The sequence below is a fragment of the Muntiacus reevesi genome, chromosome 9, assembly GCF_963930625.1.
Source record: "Muntiacus reevesi chromosome 9, mMunRee1.1, whole genome shotgun sequence".
Classification (NCBI taxonomy): Eukaryota; Metazoa; Chordata; class Mammalia; order Artiodactyla; family Cervidae; genus Muntiacus; species Muntiacus reevesi.
In genome coordinates, this window is record NC_089257.1 from 42,303,082 (window position 1) to 42,324,622 (window position 21,541).

The 21,541-nt window shown below is 37.8% G+C and overlaps 1 protein-coding gene and 1 pseudogene across 1 annotated transcript; both read right to left on the reverse strand.

The window, feature by feature from the left end:
- Nucleotides 1–5,136: 5,136 nt before the first annotated feature.
- Nucleotides 5,137–6,069, reverse strand: LOC136175841 (olfactory receptor 51B4-like; annotated as a pseudogene).
- Nucleotides 6,070–15,210: 9,141 nt separating this feature from the next.
- On the reverse strand, nt 15,211–16,146 carry LOC136174888 (olfactory receptor 51B2-like). The gene has a single exon (XM_065945147.1). It carries the CDS (start codon nt 16,144–16,146, stop codon nt 15,211–15,213), a length of 936 nt encoding a protein of 311 aa, XP_065801219.1.
- Nucleotides 16,147–21,541: the final 5,395 nt, after the last annotated feature.

Consider the following 21,541-nt stretch of genomic DNA (forward strand, 5'->3'; position numbering starts at 1 on the left):
TAACTGTTGCTTCTTGTCTCACATACAGTTTTCTCAGGTGAAGATAATGACCAGATGCATTTATCTCACATGGAGAGGAACACAGTCTCACCAAAAAAGGGTTCTTTGCTGGTGTTGACCAGAACGGCAGCACCGCCCACTGGGACATGTAGAACTAACAAAATGAGGTAGAGATGCTGGCAGAGAGGGCTAGGTTTGCCTGTGAGACTGAAGTAGGAGCTTCTCGGTGTTACTCACTATGGGTGTGACTGGTAAAGGAACCACAGAGGCCTTTGCCTTAAAGTCACTCAGAAATCTGGGCCACAGTTCAAACCTCAGATGCATAAGAATGCAACAATGGATTTAGATGAAGCTCAATGGTTCCTTACATTCCATGGATGTTGATCAATTTAGGTGAACTTGAGAAAACTGGCAGATGTGGGGGAAAACTAAGAAACTAAGAAAATCTTTTTCATTTTTGGAGGTCTAGAAGTGATGGTCACTTTATCTTAAGTGAGAACTTTAAATGGCATTGTAATAAAAATTAGGATTGGAGTAAAAGCAAACAAATAAGGTAGAAACAAATACAAATGGACAATCCAACACATGATTTGCCTCAATAATTTTGGGCAGTTTCTCATACAATTAGTGCTTATTTACTGCTTATGTCACGGGAAGATACTGATTATTAGGTAGTTCTCCTGGGTGCTCACCTCCAAATTGAGGCACAGTATTTGAATTCTCTACCTCAGAATCCTTTTGTTCCTCCCAACAGAAGGAGAGGGGTATGGAGACAAATGATGTGATGACACCCCTGATTTTTCCAGGAACACACTATTACCTTCATATTCCTTTATCCAAACCAGTCACATGGTCAGCTTAATCACAAGGGCTGATGGATCAGATAGAAAGAACATAGATTTCAGGGACCTGCACTGTCTCTGCCATACTGGTCACTAGCATTTAGCATTATCTCAAAACTTTCTTTGCTCCCAGAAAGAACAAGGTCACTGAAGAGAAGTTCCCAGTAAAGTACAGAGATTTCTGATTGGGGTATACCATTTGCTAATATATAAAAATGTTGTAAGTTAAGTAGAGAACAGTTAGAGAATCTCAAAGTTCATAGAACATTTAGAGGCTTTGTACAGTCATCTACATTTTACCTGGATATTTAAAATGCTAGTAAATAAATGTGTTGCTTTTATTCAGATATTTATAGTAGTGGGCAATCTTTGAGATAGTCTGTTCCATTTGTGTACAGCTCTGATTATTGAAACACCTTTCCTATATAGACTAAAAATGTGCCTTCTTATAGCTTCCCACAATAGATTTCAATTATTTTATATAAAGAAACTCAGAATATGGAATATTAGTTTTGCTCAAAATGCCACTTTCCAGATATATTACTACCCATCTTATTTTCTTTACATAAAGTTGAGTTCTAATGTCTTCTCAGTTTCTATCTATGATTAGATCTTCGTCACTCTTATTTTGCTTTCCCCCTCCAATTCTTTTGTATGTTTAGAATGTTAAGCTCAATTCATATTTAATATCAGGTTACTTGGTGCATTTTAAGTGCTCAAAGACAGATTCAGGCTTAAATGTCTAACCAGTATAAATATTACCTTTTAAAATGTATTTGTTGTATTCATCTCTTCCATTATGACAACATGAGGAGATAAGGAAAGGGAATTTCTGATACATTTCTCTTTTAAAGTCACTTCATATTAGTTAACTCTTTCTTATCTACCCCTGGCAGTCTGAGCTGACCATCTGTTCTATGATCCCAGAAGTTTTGATAAATAGGCTACATTTCTTATATTCTCATTTCAGCATATTTCGATTCTGTATTTCATGCATTTCCCCCTAATTAGGCTAAACAGCCCTTTAAATTAGAGATTGTATTTTATTCACCTTTGTTAATCCAGTACCTACTGTAGGATCTGAGGCAGTTTAGACACTTAATGAGTTTTGGTGAATGGATAAATTTTAAATGATCCCTCAGGTATCTATTAGATATATACTATGATACAAACTTTCCACTGAGACTCAGGAAAGGAGAGATACCTAGGCATAGAGATAATACAGAGGAATAGAAACCTGTATGCTGAAAGTAGTTGATACTTCTAGGCACACCAGGAGATTTGGGAGCAAACAGGCATACTTTCACAAACACTATTCATAAATATAGCCTCTTCACACAGATAGGCATCAAGTGAGTCTTACAAATACTCTCACAAACTTTGCCTTACCAATCTTCTTCTCCTTTATAGGCTCACCCTCTCATACATATTTAGGATATGATACCTTGAGTCATGCAATCCTCACCCAAGGCTTCAGCAGATAGTGTAAGATCCTTTTTAAAGAGTGATAAATGGATTGAATATTCTACTTATTCCCATCTGCCCAGAACCCCAGAGACAGAAACACTCCCTTCACTTGCACCACAAATTCTCTTTGTATATTTGTATCTTATTAAGTTTCACAATATATGATTTGGGATAAAATATGTAGCCTAAGGAAATCAACCCAGAATATTCATTGGAAAGACTAATGCTGAAGTCGAAGCTCCAATACTTGACCACCTGATGCTAAGAACTGACTCACTGGAAAAGACCCTGATGCTGGGAAAGATTGAAGGCAGGAAAAAAGGGGATGACTGAGCATAAAATGGCTGGATGACATCACTGATTCAGTGAATGTGAATCTGAGCAAATTCTGGGAGATAGTGAAGGATAGGGAAGCCTGGTATGTTGCAGTCCATGGGGTTGCAAAGAGTTGGACATAACTTAGCAACTGAACAACAACTTAAGTAGCCCACCTAACTTTCAGTCTTGTCATCTTTGTATTGGGCATTATAATGAAAAGTAATTCAATTTTCATTCTGCTTAATTAGATAAAAGTGTGAAGCTCTCAGGACATTAAATAGCAACAGGAATATCTAACCAAGTAATTGACTTTATCCTATTAGTATTAGTACATCCTGAAATCATGTTAGAATCTAGGCTTATACATAAGCTTTTCAAACAACCTAAAAAATACCTGTATTTTCCACTTATAAATTACAGAGGTGAATCTTAATCTTAAATGCAGTACCTATGTGTATCCCTATTACAATTCGCTTTGCTAGTTTTGTTCCCTTCCCTATCTGTCAACAATACTTTTGAATCCAGCTTTGCAACAGTGATAACATTTGATAATCATGTTAAGAGGCTTGGGTGGGCTATCAGAGGCATCAAGGCTACTGAAGGCTATAAGGGGAATCAGTAAGAAGTCAGATAAAGGAAGTGGTTGGGGAAGATTCTCATGGAGGAGTATACAAAAGATGGACAGAAAACAAAGAAAGGAAGAAAATTATATATGTAATATAGAGACACCGGGGTACTTGTGATTTCTATAAGGTGCGTGAGCAAGAGCGGTACCAAGATAGGAGGATCTAGCACTTAAGGTTTGGATCTGGGAAATTTCTGGCTGAGAGAAAATGACAGATGAGGTTTTTCCATGTTGAAGTTGTGGAATACTCTTAGAGAGCTCACTGTCTGGATAGGCCATCAGTATGGAGAGTCTCTGAGATGAGGCGAGAGAACCTAGACTAGACTTGCTATATCCTGGGCTTTGTATATAAGATCTAATCAGCAAATAGGATGTGGGGAGGAGGTCCAAGTAGAAAAACCAACTTAGAAATACAAATAACGACAATCCTCAGAGAGCAATGAGCACTAACTTTTTAGATCGCATGCTCAGGACTAGCCTAGATCCATATAGTAACACAGAAACAACAGCAGATGAATGTTAATTAGCATAGCATAACATTAGCAACAGACTGTAAGCTATATTTCTTTGTTTAATTTTTATTGAAGTATAGTTGATTTGCAATGTTGTTAGTTTCAGGTGTATAGCAAGGTAATTCAGATATATAAGTATATTCTTTTTTAGATTCTTTTCTATCATAGGTTCTTACAAGATACTGAGTGTAGTTCCCATCTAGTAGGTCCTTATTGGTTACCTATTTTATATATAGTACTGTGTATATTTTAATCCCAACTCCTAATTTACCCCTGCCCCACTTTACGTGTTTCTCTCCAGCTTGATGAAAGCTTTTGTATTTTTGTTGACTATTTCAACCAAAGTGAATAGCATAAAGGCAAAGATTTTGAAGAAAGTTGAAGGAAAAACCTATTCAATCAGCACACAGAATTACTAATGTCAGGTTTTCTGTCTTCATTAGCAGGAAAATTTCATAAAGTAAAAATGCTCTGAGTTCTCCTCTGTCAGAAGGAAGTGAGGAGAGATAGAAATAGGAGGTGAAACATCAGGAAACAATTTAGAAAGTTGGAGAGGAGAAATATTAGTATATTGATGTTTACTGGGAAAAAGGAAAGGTGTGCTAGGAGATCTGACTTCAAAACTAGCTGATAGGAAATTGGTTGGTTGCTATTGAATTTTTAATTGTATCAATTTCCCTTTAATAAAATAAAACATATGGATTTGCTAAGGGAAAGTGAAGTTTCAGGAGTAAGTTTCTAGAGCTGTATACATTTGCTAGTTTTCCTAACATATAAAACAGCATCATTTCTAAGAAAGATTCAAAACATAGACAAGGGAAGATGATAGAGCACACAAAATGTACCTCCAATTGTACATATATTTTTCAGACCAACCAAGTTTGAACCAGGCTGTGTTGTTGTTCAGTCACCAGGCTGTGTCCAACTCTCATTATACCATGGACTGCAGAAGACCAGGCTTCCCTGTCCCTCACCATCTCCCGGAGTTTGCCCAAGTTTATGTTCATTGAATTATTGATGCCATCCAACCATCTCATCCTCTGTCTCCCTCTTCATCTATTTATCTTGATACTTATTATTCCTTTACATACATGATCTGGAATGTCCCAACTCACTATTTCCTATATCCTTTTCCTCAAGATCACTGACATATTCATTATTAGAATATTTTATGTATTTATTCTAATATATACTCTATAGTCAAACATTAAATAAGTAGTATATATAACCTGCTCAAGTCAACTTACAGCTGTATGTAATAATTTAAATCTCGTCTATCTTGGAAAAGAACGAATGAGCAAAAACCAAGTTTCTCTTCCAATAATGAGAAAGGCCAAAGTCTCCTACAGATCTCGAGGTCCTGAAACAAGGCTCAAGCAAGCCTACTGCTCACAGAAAACAGACGAACAATGCTTCTCTAAATCTGCTTGATCTTGATGCTATATATGAGGGGATTCATGAATGGAGGAAAGAGAAAGTAGACATAGCTCATGGTAATATGAACCACATGTGGTACATGCGTCCCAAACCTGTGGATGAAAGTCAGGCCAATCACAGTGATGTAAAAGACCAGGACACAGCTGATATGGGAAACACATGTGTTGAGAGCCTTAGCTCATTCCTCTCCAGAGGCAATGCCCATCACCATCTTAAAGATTAGGATATAAGAGATGAGAATCATCAGAGCATCTAGGAAGAAAGTCGAAGCAACCAGAATAACTGAGTACACATGATTAAATGTAATATCAGCACAGGTGAGTTTCATGACATCTTGGTGGAGGCTAAAGGCGTGAGAAAGAACATGGGAATGGCAGTATGGGAACCAATAGGGTGGCAGAATTGGGGGTACAATGGACACAAAGTCCCTCATTAATACCCACAGTCCTATTTTCATCACCCAGGAAATGGTAAGAATGGAGTTGACCTCAGAGGGTTACGGATGACAATGAAACGGCCATAAGCCCTAGCAGGCAAGATACCTGATTCTATAAAAGCCAGCGTGTGAATGAAGTAGGATTGAGTGAAACAAGCACTCTGGGCAATTTCCCTCTGATCCAGCAACAGGACACCCAGGATTGTGAGCATTGTAGTTAGCATCATCCCAAGATCTGTACCAGCCATCCCAGAAGTAGTACATAGGCTCATGAAGACTGTGTTCATTCCAAATAAGGAAAAGCAGCATGTCATTCCCAGAAACGATGGAGAGGTATATGGTAAAGAAAGGAAGAGAGATCCAGTGGTGAACTGCTTTTAAGCCCAGGAAACCAGTCAGCAAGAAGGGAGCTGCGCTGTTGTTGGACCACATGGTAGGTTTTGCAGGTGAAGTGCCTTTTTTAAGACACTCATTATGCAGTATTTGTTCTTTCTCTCCATCTTCTTACAGCATATTATCAAGCCAGTTTTCCCCTTAAATGTACAAGAATTTATGTATTGTCTCAGCCTTAATTAATTATAAATCTCTATCCACAAAGCCTTTTCCTGGAATAATAAACAAACATAATACTAACCAAGTTAATAATCTCAACAATTTACTCTTCAGTATCCAACTTTTATCCTATCAATCACACATCTATGTTTTAGCCTTTATGTCTAGTTACCCAAATGATTATGTGGCTCTATTTCATATTCTTCACTCTTATTCCTCTTCATATAATCTTTCACATTTAGGTATTTTTCCAATATGAACCAATTAAGATTTTCTCTCTTGAAATCAATCAGATATTTGTGTCACTGATTAATCACTGAAGAAAGTGATTAATCCATAGAATTGAGTTCATCACCAAGAAATATTTGAGAAATACCAGTAGTGATATCTCAAGAGGAATTTGAATAAGGAAATGACTTGTGAAAGTCTAGAGAAATCAGAATAAGTGGGCATGCGTGCATGCGTGTTAAGTCACTTCAGTCGTGTCCAACTCCTTGGAACCCTATAGCCTCCCAGACTCCTCTGTTCATGGGATTCTCCAGGCAAGAATACTGGAGCTGGTTGCCATTCCCTTCTCCAGGGCATCTTCCCCAGCTGGGAATTGAACCCACATCGCCTCTCTTGCATTGGCAGGCTGCTTCTTTACCACTAGCGCTCCCCCAGTGGGAAGAGTTGGTAAACTCATTTTGGCAAGGTATATGGAGCCACACTCAATAGACATGGGACTCAGGACATTTTCTGTACTGCAGAAGACCTGAGGCCTGAAACGCTAAGACACAAACTTTTAAACAGGAAAAGAGATGGTAGTTGAGAGCTCTCACAGGAAACATTTTGAGGAGGACAACTCCTGGAACAAATGTCTCAGAAACCAGAAGCCTAATACTTATACTGAGTCATAGATTTAAAAAAGCCATCAATATCTGAATGACAAAAGAAATATCAGAAATTCTTAACTGAATGCATAAATTTTACACAGCCATCTCTATGGAAAAGATAAGGCTCCCAGAGTGAAAAAGATGGCTGCTATATTGCTAATGGAGGCATCATATAGAACTTCTTGTATTTATGAATCTAGAAAGCTCATAACCAGAAAAAAAATAAGAATAGCCTTCCATAGAAAATTCTGAAATATGACATTTTTATAACTATACTCTTATCAAAACAAGTTAGCTTTGTTTGCCTATAATCAAGAAATTTCACAGCAAGCTGATCGCAATAACTTAGTGACTCAAATGGGTAAAGAATCTGTCTGCAATGCAGGAGACCTTGGTTTGACCCCTGAGTCGGGAAGATGACCTAGAGAATGGAATGGAAACCCAGTCCAGTATTCTTGCCTGGAAAACTCCATGAACAGAGGAGCCTGGTGGGCTGTAGTCCATGGGGTTGCAAAAAGTCATATATGACTGAGCAAGTAACACTTAACATAAGAGAAACATTAGTTTCTTCCAAATTCAATTGAATCTGTATGCACCCAGGTTTTTTTTTTTTTTTTTGAATTTTTATTTTACACCTAAAGCACTTTGTGTTGGAGTATAGCTGATTAGCCCAATGTTGTGGCAGTTTCAGGTGAACAGAGATGAGACTCAGTCATAAATATATATGTATTCATTCTCCTCCAAGCCCTCCTCCAATCCAGGCTGGTACATAAACATTGAGCAGAGTTCCATATACAGTACAATAGGTCTTTGTTGGTTATCCATTTTAAATATCTCAGTGTGTACATGACTTTCCCAAAGTCCCTAAGTATCTCTTCCTCCTGGTAACCTACCCAGTTCAGTTCAGGTCAGTGAGTCGCTCAGTTGTGTCCAACTCTTTGTGACCCCATGAACTGCAGCATGCCAGGCCTCCCTGTCCATCACCAACTCCTGGAGTCCACCCAAATCCATCTGCATTGAGTCAGTGACGTCATTCAACCGTCTCATCCTCTATTGTCCCCTTCTCCTCTTGCCTTCAATCTTTCCCAGCATCAGGGTCTTTTCCAATGAGTCAGCTCCTTGCATCAGGTGGCCAAAGTTTTGGAGTTTCAGCTTCAGCATCAGTCCTTCCAATGAACTCCCAAGACTGATCTCCTTTAGGAAGGACTGGTTTGATCTCCTTGCAGTCCAAGGGACTCTCAAAAGTCTTCTCCAACACCACAGTTCAAAAGCATCAATTCTTCTGCACTAAGCTTTCTTTATAGTCCATCTCTCACATCCATACATGCCCATTAGAAAAACCATAGCCTTAGCTAGACGGACCTTTGTTGGCAAAGTAATGTCTCTGCTTTTTTAATATGCTGTCTAGGTTGGTCATAACTTTCCTTCCAAGGAGTAAACGTCTTTTAATTTCATGGCTGCAATCACCATCTGCAGTGATTTTGGAGCCTCCAAAAATAAAGTCTGCCACTGTTTCCACTGTTTCCCCAACTATTGACCATGAAGTGATGGGACTGGATGTCATGATTTTAGTTTTCTGAATGTTGAGCTTTAAGCCAACTTTTTCACTCTCCCCTTTCACCTAACCTACCTTGTTAAATATTGAATCTTATTAAAGACTCTTGTTAAATATTGTTTTCTCTTATAAACATCACTACTGATATCTCTGAAGAGGAATTCAGAAAAAATGAAATGGCAACAATCTTTGTACCACTTCCATTTCATAAAAATATAAAAATAAGAATAGATTTTTGAGGATTTTTTTGTATAGTAACGTATCTAATAAAGAGCATTGGCTAGTAAGTGGAGATGGACAGAGGAAATGTGAATGCTCTGTGGAAATGACCACCGCTTCAGGGAATACTGTCAATGACTAAAAGATCAGTCTGGACATTGAAGTGGCAGGTACTTTGTTCGTGTGGATACTGATGCAATTGCCACTAAGTTGATCCACTGAACTATGACCCATGTGGGACTCCCTCATCAATGCCTATTTTCCTGATGTGTAAATCACCATAAATCATCATTCCTACCTACGTCAACCCCTTAACCTTTCAACATTGTATTTCTAAAATAATAAAACCCTTGAAATGAAAAGAAAGAGAATGGATAAATGCAAAAGTTTGCTGTTTGGGATATGTACAGATGACCTATTAGGACCAAGTGTCACTCAGTAAGTAGACCAGAGGAAGGAAGCAGGAGAAAAATCCAAACTTGCTTAAATGACATGGGCTTGTAAAATCTGAACTGAAGGTTTTGGATTTTGGAATTTGAAGTGATTCAGGTACACAAACTGTGTGGGGATTGCTTTGGGAATAACCATTAAAATGTATTATTTTTGATAGACTAAATTAGAATTATACTCTATTCATTACCTGCAGTCTTTAGCAGCAGCCACACTGGCATTTAATTATGGCAAATGGCAGTTCCAGAAACTGTCCTCATATTCCCAATATGCCAAAGGGAGTAACCACCCAGTTCAGGGTGTCTCTTATTTGCAATGTGTGACAATAGTAGCAACTTTAGTGGAGTATCTCATCACCATCAGGCAAGCTTGAGGCTCCATCAAAGATGCAGAGATGACTAGAATTTTCTATCTCCTCTCCCTCCTCAGTGGCTCTAATGGTAAAGAACCCACCTGCCACTGCAAGACACATAAGAGACTCAGGTTCGATCTCTGGGTTGGGAAGATCCCTTGGAGGAGGGCATGGCAACCCACTCCCGTATTCTTGCTTGGAGAATCCCACAAACAGAGTCCATAGGGTCACAAAAAGTCAGACACGACTGAAGCGACTTGGCATGTGCACACTGCCTCCTCAGAGTCTTCATTGATCTGATTCTCTGAAAATAGCTACCCCTGAGTCCTTAGTAGTTTCTAAGAGTAGCTCAGATAAATCATGTAGAGTTTATTCAGCTTGCTGTACTGGCTAGAAATTAGAGAACTGTTCTAGAAACCTGTAGTACAGACATAAAAAGTTGAAAAATGAAGGGAAAGAAGAGAGCATATTAGAATTATGCTGAAGAAATGGAAAAATCTTCTCTTTACTTCTGTGTAATCTGAGAGCACCCCATATAGGCAGCACCTCCTGACTCCATTTCCTTCACACTTAGATATTGCCTAAGAATCTGTACTCCTTTGTAAAAAAAAAAAAAAAAAAGTTATATCTACATATATATATATATATATATATATATATATATATATATATATATATATATATATATATTTAGATAGATAATCTCAACTAATAATGAGAAGACGGGTTGGAGGCAGCAATTTCAAAGATCTCAGCTTTTAAGTGAAAGTTTAAAGTTTGTCTTAGGTATAAATTATGATGGAAAATAGATGTAGAGGAAATTTGTGAACCCAGGGAAGCATTCATTTTAGGATAGAAGGACACATCTCAAAGAAAATGGACAAAGAAGTAGGCAGAAATATAAGAGGATAGTAAAGGTGATCTGTAATTTAAAAAGCAAATGGAAAATAAATTTTATAGAATTAGGCAGTGCTGTAGTTTAATAGGGAAAAATGTCATAGAATTTCCAAGTAAGATAAAAATGGAAAATATCCATTTGCAGGGCAATAAGCTTTCGGTGATCTTGACATTTTCAATAAAATGGCAGAAATACGTTCAGAATGATTGCAAAATGGAAAATGAATACTTAATGAGTTAAAATATATTTATATTCATTCTACAGATGAGAAAATTGAGCCTTCGTAGGTTACACAATTCATCAAAAATCACACAATTAATAGATGGTATATAAGAATTCAAACTCAGGTTTATCTGACTCCTGATCTCATGATCTAAACCAACATCCATTGAGTATAAATGCTAATTCTCCTGCCTGTTTGCCTCCCCATATAGTATCCTATTTCCTAAATTATTCATTTCATTAAAAAACAATAAGACTAAAATGCTTTCTCCTCCTTAACAGCCATGCCGAGAAGTTACTCTTAAAGCATTTTTGCTGCATCTGAATCCGTGTATTTCCTTCCCCAGGCCACAGCTTTTTCTTTGTGGTTCCTGAGCACGATCTGTGGATTGGTTTTTTCCTATGTCTTTACCCTGTGTTCAGAGTCCTGATCTACGTTTATTTGTTAAAGAAACAACTCCCAAGGGAGTTCTCTAGCTCATTTCCAACATAGGCCATTCGGGAATACCAAATTATCCTTTTTTCCCTTTCCCATCTGAAAAAGATCTGGCCTGCTGAAGTTGCTCCCCGTGCCCTCCTTTTCTTCTGTGTATGGAGAGTCTCTAAGTGAAGCAGTGTCTCTACCATCAGATGAAGCAAGACTATCCAAGAGTTCTATGTGTCACAGAGCAGGAAGATAAGTCACTGATTCTTCAAAACGGTTGGCCTTGGCAAAAACTATTCAATTCCTCTTTTTTAAACTGTTCTTGAATTATATTTTGACACACCACAATATTTTTAGGAACAGCAATATGAAGAGACCATCAGATCTAACTTTTTACCAAATTTTTAAAGGGAAAGGGAAAGTCGCTCAGTCGTGTCTGACTCTTTGCAACCCATGGACTATACCGTCCATGGAATTCTCCAGGCCAGAATACTGGAGCAGGTAGCCTTTCCCTTCTCAGAGGATCTTCCCACCCAGGGACTGAACCCATTGCAGGTCTCCTGCATTGCAGGCAGATTCTTTACCAGCTGAGCCACAAGAGAAGACCACCAAATTCTTAAGTCACCATCTATTAATAAAATTTCATCAGACATCTATTTGTTGTTTGTATGAATTGAAAACTCCCTACCTCCTGAGGTAAAGCATTCCTTTTTGACTCTATTATATATGTGATATAATTATACATTGAAATATAAATCTACTTCTCTGAATGATCTACCACTTATCCCTAGTCCTGATCTCTGAAGTCAAATGATCAAATTTAAACAATCACATTCATATCCCACCTCTAAATCTTGTAAAAATATCTGCATTAATATTTCTGAGGCATCTTTCTTGATAGCTGAGCACCCAGTAGTATGTTAACTATTTGTCACATAATGTTTCCTAGTTCTGATTCTTTTATTATTGTCCTGTTCCATAATAATCTGGATGTTATCAGATCATCCTCATTCTGCAAATACCCCCTGAACCATATGCTTAATTTCTCTCTTAGCAGTCTATGATTGTGCAGATCTGCAAATACAAATCCAAAACCCTTGTCTCAAGCTGCATTCCAGAATCCAGTCTTTCAAATTTAAAAAAAGTCATAAAGTGACTTCCCTGGTCCAGTGGCTGATTCCCTGCTTCTATTGCAAGGGGCGTGGGTTCAGTACCTGGTCAGAGAACTAAAATCCCACATGCTGCACAGCATGGCCCAAAATTAAAGCAAAATAGTCATAAAATGTGCATTATATATTATGCATGACACCCCTAGCAGGTTGTAACCTGGAATACCTTATAAACTATCATCTGTTTATATTAAGATAATGAAGAAAGACTAACTTGTATGTTCAGATCAGATTTTGCTACAGTGTGATCTTAGACTGTGTCAGATTTTTGTCAATAAAAATATACTTCATAAATAATTTTGCAGAACCTTTGATTTCAGAATTATAGTTAAGAGATTGTAGCTTTTTAATAACTTTGTTATCAAGTTAATTCACATTGCACTCATAATAAAACTTCTGAAAGACTTTTAAAGGAATTGCATTTTCATTTCATAGCAAAAAGCTTAGTTGTGGTTGGTGCTCATTAAGTACTAGCTTAATGAATGAATTAGAGTGAATGAATGAGAATCATGTTATCAAGCAGTTGGGTTTGTAGTTATACATCTTTTATTTATAAGAAGATTAATTATTTTAGATTCAGTCCCACACTCAAGTATGTCAAATTATATGTCCTTTTCTTGCTTATCATTTATTTATCTCCCACTTTTATTTCAACCATATTGCAGAAAGAATTGTGTAACATGACACCATTGTGTTACAGAAGAGAGATATGTCTATTTTCCTTGAGTGCTTTTATTGATTTGTGAGGATTAAGAAAGATTTTTCAGCCATCTATTATAGAGCTTATACTTCTCTATCTTGACTGAAAGACTACTTTGAAAAGTGTTATTGATGTTTAATTACAATAAGTCCACCTGATGCTATAATCTACCCAGACTACTGATTGCTTAGACTAATAATTGGAAGAGGGATTCAGTTTCAATAAAGTCTCTACGCAGAGGATACTATACTACAAGTTAAATTTATTTTCTTCCTCTTGATGTCAGCTCTGTCACCACATGGGAGAAACAGAAACTGAGGCCTACACTCTGGGAGATAGAGGGCCATGTGTGTTATCCTAGCCAGGGAGTGGCAGAGAGGCCTGTGGTCTTCCCAAGTGGCCCGGGACTCCAGGCATGCATCTGGGTACTGGACTGCCACCTGGGGAGTTTGGTGCACCAAGCCACATTGAGGTGGGGGTAGGTGATCTGGCTAACCAGTTGCCAAAAATAAATAAACAAAAAACCTATAAATAAAATAATGTCTATAGATTTTTAATGTAACATATACATACAGCAGAATATTATTCAGCCACATAAGAAAAGATGTTGTGATAGGAAACTTGAAAATGTTATGCTAAGTGAAATAAGCCAGACACAAAAGAATATAATAAGATTCCACTTTATCAAATATGTACAATAAGCAGTCATAGAGATATAAATTAGATTAGAGGTAACAAAGACCTGGAAGTAGGGTAGAATGGGGACTTATGGGTTAATGCATACAGCGTGTCTGCTTGGGATAATGAAAATCTTTTGGAAATAAGGATGATAGTTGAATATTGTGAATTAATTTCATGAAACTGTACACTTAAAATGGCAAATTTTACATTATATACATATTAAATGCAATATATATATATAAACCACAATAAAAATAATTCAGTACATTCATTCTATTTCATTAAATTTATTGTGAAAGTTGTGAAAGTTTTGAGATCAGAAATTATGTATAGGATAAGACATTAAAAGGTTTATCACTGTTTTACATGTGTGCAAACACACACAAATGCACATATATTATATATATGTATTATTCTTTCTTGAGAGAAAAAATTAAATATATATATATAGTACACATATTACAGTAAAATTTTTCTTATTTATAAATTAACAAAATTTATAGCAACCAATAATTGCTTTTCAGTTGGTACGTCTATTCTTCAAATAGTGTAAAACAGAAACTCAGGGTTATCTTTCTTTCCTTCCCAACATTTTTTCCTCTGTTTTTCTAAAAAAAAAAAAAAAAAGAAAAGAAAGAAAAAATCCTATAAATCTTATTCAATTTAGATCCTAAATTTATCTCATGTTAATCCATTACCTCCCATCTCTATTTTCTTAAACTGAGCTGCTATTACCTCTTTTTAAAACTACTGTTAATATCCTCTGATTGTTTCTTCTGTTTGTCTCCATCTCCATCAAACTAATTCATGAGTTCAGAGATACTCTGGCATAAAGATTTGTAAATTGATACTCTATCACTTGGAAAGCAAATCCTGCATTGAAATATAGTACTTTTGAGATAGAGTTTCATGCTCTAGTTCATCTTTGTATGGCCCTCAAATGAAGCTGTGATTACGTACTTTCCTTATAGTAGGCTGTGGTTGTCCCAGACTGGACATCCAGCTTCACCTTTTCTAAACTGTTACTTAACACTTGTTAAAAATATGGAATCTGAATTTCTCTATCTTTCCTGGTTATTAAAGCATTTGTTACATGTAGATATATTACCTACCTCAAAATTCTACCTACCTAGAAATTATCTATGGATTCCCAGGTGGCTCAGTAGTAAAGAATCGGCCTGCCAATGTAGGAGACGAGGATTCTATCTCTGGGTTGGGAAGATCCCCTGGAGTAGTAAATATCAACCCATTCCAGTATTTTTGCCTGGGAAATCTCATGGACAGAGGAGCCTGGTGGGCTACAATCCATGGGCTTGCAAAGAGTCAGACATGACTGAGCACACATGCAGAAATTATCTATCTATATTGCACTCCTGCTCAACTTAGCTTGTATCTTTATATATAATAATTGAAGCCTATCTCACTCTGAAAAAAGGCCTAGACATCCTGGAGCTTTCAAAATTCTGAAATAAAAGTTCAAGCCCTACTGTGCATAGAAAATAGGTGAACAATGCTTCTCTGAATCTGCTTGGTCTTGATGCTATATATGAGGGGATTCATGAATGGAGGAAAGAGAAAGTAGACATAGCTCATGGTAACATGGACCACATGTGGTGCATGTGCCCCAAACCTGTGGATGAAAGTCAGGCCAATCACAGTGATATAAAAGACCAGGACACAGCTGATATGGGAGACACATGTGTTGAGAGCCTTAGCTCGCTCCTCTCCAGAGGCAATGCCCATCACTGTCTTAAGGATTAGGATATAAGAGACAAAGATCATTAGAGCATCTAGGAAGAAAGTCAAAGCAACCAGAATAATTGGGTACACACGATTAAATGTAATATCAGCACAGGCAAGTTTCATGACATCTTGGTGGAGGCAAAAGGCATGGGAAAGAACATGGGAATGGCAATATGAGAACCAATAGAGTGGCAGAATTGGAGGCAAAAGGGATAAAAAGCCTCTCATTAGTACTCCAAGGCCTATCTTCATCACTTGATTGTTGGTAAGGATAGAGTTGTACCTCAGAGGGGTACAGATAGCAATGAAACGGTCATAGGCCATAGCAAGCAAGATACCAGATTCTACAATGGAAAGGGAGTGAATGAAGTAGGCCTGCAGAAAACAGGCTCCAGGGCTTATTTCTCTGTGATTGCCCCATAAGAGACCCATTACAGTTGGCATTGTGGTTAATGTAACCGTCAGATCTGTGGCTGCCAGCATGGCAAGGAAATAGTACATGGGTTCATGGAGACTCCGGTCATCCTTGATGAAACAAAGGAGAGTGCCATTGCCAAGAAGCACAGAGATATAGACTGTGAAGAAGGGGATGGAAATCCAGTGATGAGCTGCCTCCAGACCTGGGAAGCCAGTCAGCAAGAAGTGGGCAGCACTAGTGTTGGGCCACATAACATGTCCACAGGTGGAGAGCAGCCTTCCGGAAACCTTTTATGCAGAAACCCAAAGTTTTCAAGTTGCAATATCTCCTTGTGGGAATATATCATACAAAATTTCAATTATACCCTTTGTAGTTAAGAGAATTAATTTGTGTATGTGTGGTTTTGCAACTGTTTTCTTTTACAAGGGGGTTCCCTGGTGGCTCAGACAGTAAAGTGTTTGCCTGCAGTGTGGGAGACCTGGGTTCGATCCCTGGGTTGGGAAGATCTCCTGGAGAAGGAAACGGCAACCCACTCCAGTACTCTTGCCTAGAATATTCCATGGATGGAGGAGCCTGGCGGGCTACAGCCCATGGGGTCGCAAAGAGTCAGACATGACTGAGTGACTTCACTTCTTCTTTTAAAAGAATAATAGAGATGCATAGACTGTACTAAGGAAGAGGAATAATGGTCTTTTCCTAAGTTATGTATAATATTAGGTTAATGGCTAAAATGTTCATAATTAAAACAAACAAACAAACAAAAGCACGGGGCCCCACTCTTATGTATATGCTGGAAAATGTTTGAAGGAATAATAGCAACAAAAAAGAAGATAGAGTACTTCCCTGGTGATCTAGTGGTTAAGAATCCATGTTGTGAGGGTACAGTTCAATCCCTGATTGAAGAACTAAAATCCCACATGCCATGCAGCGTGGGCCCCCCCAAAACAAACGGAAAAGAAAGATAGATATACAAAAATGGACAATAATACTGCTTCATTAGATTTTCTTTTTGCTTGATTGTAAATTTTTTAATACATTTAAGCTTGACTTTTTAATACATTTAAGCTTAAAATACATTTAAGCTTTTGATAGAAACATAAAGTCTCTTTCACAATCATGATAGAGACAGTTTTTGTTAGAAAATGTTTGTTTCATTTTGAAATTGAGTGTTTTTGGTTTATGTAATTCTAAACAAAAGCCATAAACAGTTAATGCAGTAAATGGACAAGAGCAGACATGTCACCTTTAGACTAAAGGAATTCAGTTTTTCTAAAGCATGTCCATGGATATCCCATTAGAAACTTCAAACTCACCTTGACATATTTGTTTTAATAAAAAAATCTGTGCTATAGGTGTTGATCATCCAGGGTAGTGGATGCCCCACTTTGCAGACGTCTAGAAAAATCTTTCTATCTTCTCTTGACTTCATCTAACATCTGCTAGGAGAGGAGTCATTTCATATTTCTGGTCCTAGCACTCATCAATAACACAGTCTTGTTACTGGAATGGTTACTTGTTTCTGTCTTATTTGAGGACTTGGCCCAGACACTTCCATCTCAAAAACTGTTGGGAGTCCCGGTTAGAGAGTTTATGTATGTAGAAATCACCTCCCCAGAGTTGTATTTTTCCAGCCACTTGGGAGAGTCTTTGATTTTCCTTTCCTTCCTTCTTATTCTGGGAGAAGCTGAGCCACTCAAACAATGTTTACAAGTCTACAGTTCCCCAAGGATGTATCAGGAATGTGGAAATTCAAATGTCATACAGGTACAAGGATGTCACGGCTTTCCCGTGTAGGATTGCCACACAAATGTGAGGATGGGACCCCAAGATCCTCAGCATCAGGATTTAGAAAATCCCATGCATGATTTCCCAGTGTCTGCCTCAAAGGTCAAGGAGACAATAGTTACCCTCATGAGTTACATGTGCCTTTGTTAATCCAAGAACTTGTAAATCCTAGTTGCATCTTTGTTTTTCCTGTTTCTTTGGGGAAATCAGTTCTGATTCACAGAAACCTCAACAGATCTGTGAATAGCCCGGTGCATAAAGGACATCTCATATTGTGTTTTAAAATTACTTTGCTAATACTAAGATTATTGCCCATTTGTGCCAAATTCAGGATGATGAACTTGTTCTTTTCTTTAGTAGAACTTAAAAATCTAATGAGAGCTAGGAAGAAAATATTATTATACATTTTCATTACACAATCATCACTGCATGAAAGTTAATGTGCTATAAGAGGAGCACAGAAGATGTATCTGGGATCTGGAAAACTTCCTCAAATAAGTACTATTTAAGCTGATAATTGAATAATGAGACAAGTAAGGAATATGATAGCTTGGGTTAGAATTGGCACTGGTTTCATGCAGAGAGAAAAACAAAATCAAATCAAACAAAACCATCTACACTAGTCATAAGACAAGAGAAAATATGATGACTTTAAACAAAAAAAAATCACTTTATACTACATTAGATGCATTAAAAACTTATAATATCATTAGAACAAAACCTGAAAGAAAGCTTGACATAAAATGAATCTGTGGTAGTATGTTCTGATCACATAAATCTGATCACCTAATGGCAATTAGCATTAAATGAATGACAAGACTGTGTTTATGATCAGGTGATCATTGCTTATATGTCACTTTGCTACAATATGACTAGTACATTGGAAAAGAGGTGATAAAAGGAAGAGAAATATCAGGAAAGTGTAATCTACATGAGAAATCGTGTTGGTAAGGATGTGACTAGTAATCAGTAGAGATGGATAGAAGTTGATGGAAGAGAGAGTCTATCATTTAGAAAGAATAGAACTTGATAACTGATTGTATATGGTAGATTAAGGGAACGATGACAACTGTATTTCTGACCTAGCTGACCGATGAATAATTCCATGTGTAAACATAAGATCACTGGGAGATAATCACTTCATTCATTAATAAACAGTTATTTGTTGATTGACTCTTTTCCACTAAGCATTGTTTTACACATTAGATGTTGAAAAGGTTAAAGAGAACTTGTTCTGTTTCAGTCATTCTGTCTATAAGCGGTCAATTTAGGATATAGTTACTCTGGGTGGAGGTGGTGATTAAAAGGCAATATAAGACTCATTTTGCTTATTTTTGTATTTGATCTGAGTAGACTCAAACGAGTTTGATTTTTATTGTTTGCTCAATATCATGTTTGAGATGCACCCATGCTGGGAGTTAATTCATATTTAAGTATAATATTCATTATAAAAATATAATTTATTTCTCTATTCTTTAGTTAATAGGAATTCAAGAAGCTGGAAATCATGTTGAAAAAATATTTCATTTAAAAAAACATGAAGGCAGGGCATCCCTGGTGGCTCAGTGGAAAAGAATCTGCCTGCCAATGCAGAAGACGCGAGTTAGATCCCTGATCCAGAAAGATCCCACATGCCACAGAGCAACCCAGCCTGTGCACCACAACTATTAAGCCTGTGCTCTAGAGCCTGGGAGCCACAGCTACTGAAGCCCTCACAGCCTAGGGCCTGTGCTCGGCAACAGGAGAAGTCACTACGAAAAGTAGCCTCTGCTTGCCACAGCTAGAGCGAAGCCAGTGCAGCAATGGAGACCCAACATGGTCAAAAATAAGTAAATAAACACATAAAAGTTAAACACACACACACACACACATGAGGGCACCTGGAACAGAACAGAGCTTCTTTTTTTTTTTAATTTATTTATTTTTTAATTGAAGGATAATTGCTTTACAGAATTTTATTTTCTGTCGAACATCAACGTGAATCAGCCGTAGGTATACATATACCCCCTCCCTTTTGAACCTCCCTCCCATCTCTCTCCCCATCCCACCCCTCTAGGCTGATACAGAGCCCATGTTTGAGTTCCCTAAGTCATACAACAAATTCCCATTGGCTATCTATTTTACATAAGATAATGCAAGTTTCTATGTTACGCTCTCCATACATCTCACCCTTGCCTTCCTCCCTCTCCCAAGTGTCCATAAGTCTGTTCTCCATGTCTGTTTCTCCATTGCTACCCTGCAAATAAATTCATTGGTACCATCTTTCTAGATTGCATATATATGCATTGGTATACAATGTTTCTCTTTCTCTTTCTGACTTGCTTCACTCTGTATAATAGGCTCCAGGTTCATCCACCTCATTAGAACTGACACAATGTGTTCCTTTCTATGGCCAAGTAATATTCCATCGTATATATGTACCACAGGTTCTTAATCCATTCATCTGTCGATGTGCATCTAGGTTGCTTACATGTTTTATCAATTGTAAATAGTGCTGCAATGAACATTGGGGTACATGTGCCTTTTTCAATTTTGGTTTCCTCGGGATGTATGCCTAGGAGTAGGATTGCTGGGCCATATGGTGGCTATACTCCTAGTTTTTTAAGGAATCACAATACTGTCTTCCATAGTGTCTGTATCAATTTACATTCCCACCAACAATCCTAGAGGGTTCCCTTGTCTCCACACCCTATGCAGCATGTATTGTTTGTAGAATTCGATGATGGCCATTCTGACCGACAAAGCCCTCAATTTCTTAACCAAAGCTTGGGAACATCTCCACCAATAAATCTACCAGTTGCCTACAGTCTTCTCCCTCTATATGGAAAACAACCCTGCTTATCCAACAGTAAGCAGCCATCTTGCATCTCTTCAGGAACACTTGAATAATGTCACTTCATGTCCAAATCCTCTATGTGCCCAAATGAGCATGCCAAAAATGCTGGTCCACTAAAATTTGAATCTCCCAATCCTCTCACATATATGTGGCAGGTAATTAAGTAAATTGTGAAATGAAGATCCATGCCAGGTAGCTGGGGTATTTCTCACTAAGTATGAAAGAACTAGCAAGATTTATAACTTGAAAGGCCTTGGCCAGATTAACTAGGGTTTCTGCCATCAAATTTAGCACTGTAAAAGAGGCAACCCATCCTTGAAAGTGAAAGAAAGTGAAGTTGCTCAGTCGTGTCTGACTGTTTGCGACCCCACGGACTGTAGCCTATCAGGATACGCAGTCCATGGGATTTTCCAGGCAAGAATACTGGAGTTGGTTGCCATTTCCTTCTCCAGAGGGTCTTCCCGACCTAGGGATTGAACTCGCATCTCCCACATTATAGGCAGATGCTTTACCATCTGAGCTACCACGGAAGCCCATTTGTTTGAGTCCCTTTTTTTGTGGGGTGGGGGGGCGGGGGTGAAGTGGCAAGAATACTGGAGTGAGTTGCCATTCCCTTCTCCAGGAGATCTTCCTAACCAAGGGATCGAACCTGCATCTCCTTCATTGTAGGCAGACGCTTAACCATCTGAGCCACTAGGGAAGTCATCCCATCCCTAAAATTTAACTATGAAAGTGGGATATCAGTCATTGGTGACCATACAGAAACCATAGATTCCCCACAGCTTCTATTATGCAAACATGACTTTCAAAGCTTGTCTTTCCTCAGCAAAAGAATCACTGCACCAAGGTTAGCAAATCAAATGGGAATGATTTGGGGTGTCATTTTCTGTTAAAGTTGTGTGTATATATTTAGATATATATACTATAGGCCTTGTGGGAACACATTATGAGGGACAGAGGAAGAATTTGGGAAATAGCCAGTTTTTAAGATTTTGGTATAGATTCAGCATCAATGACTTAAACAT

Coding starts and splice junctions, on each gene's coding strand:
- LOC136174888 (XM_065945147.1), bottom strand. CDS start 16,146: ATGTGGCCCAACACTAGTGCTGCCCACTTCTTGCTGACTGGCTTCCCA.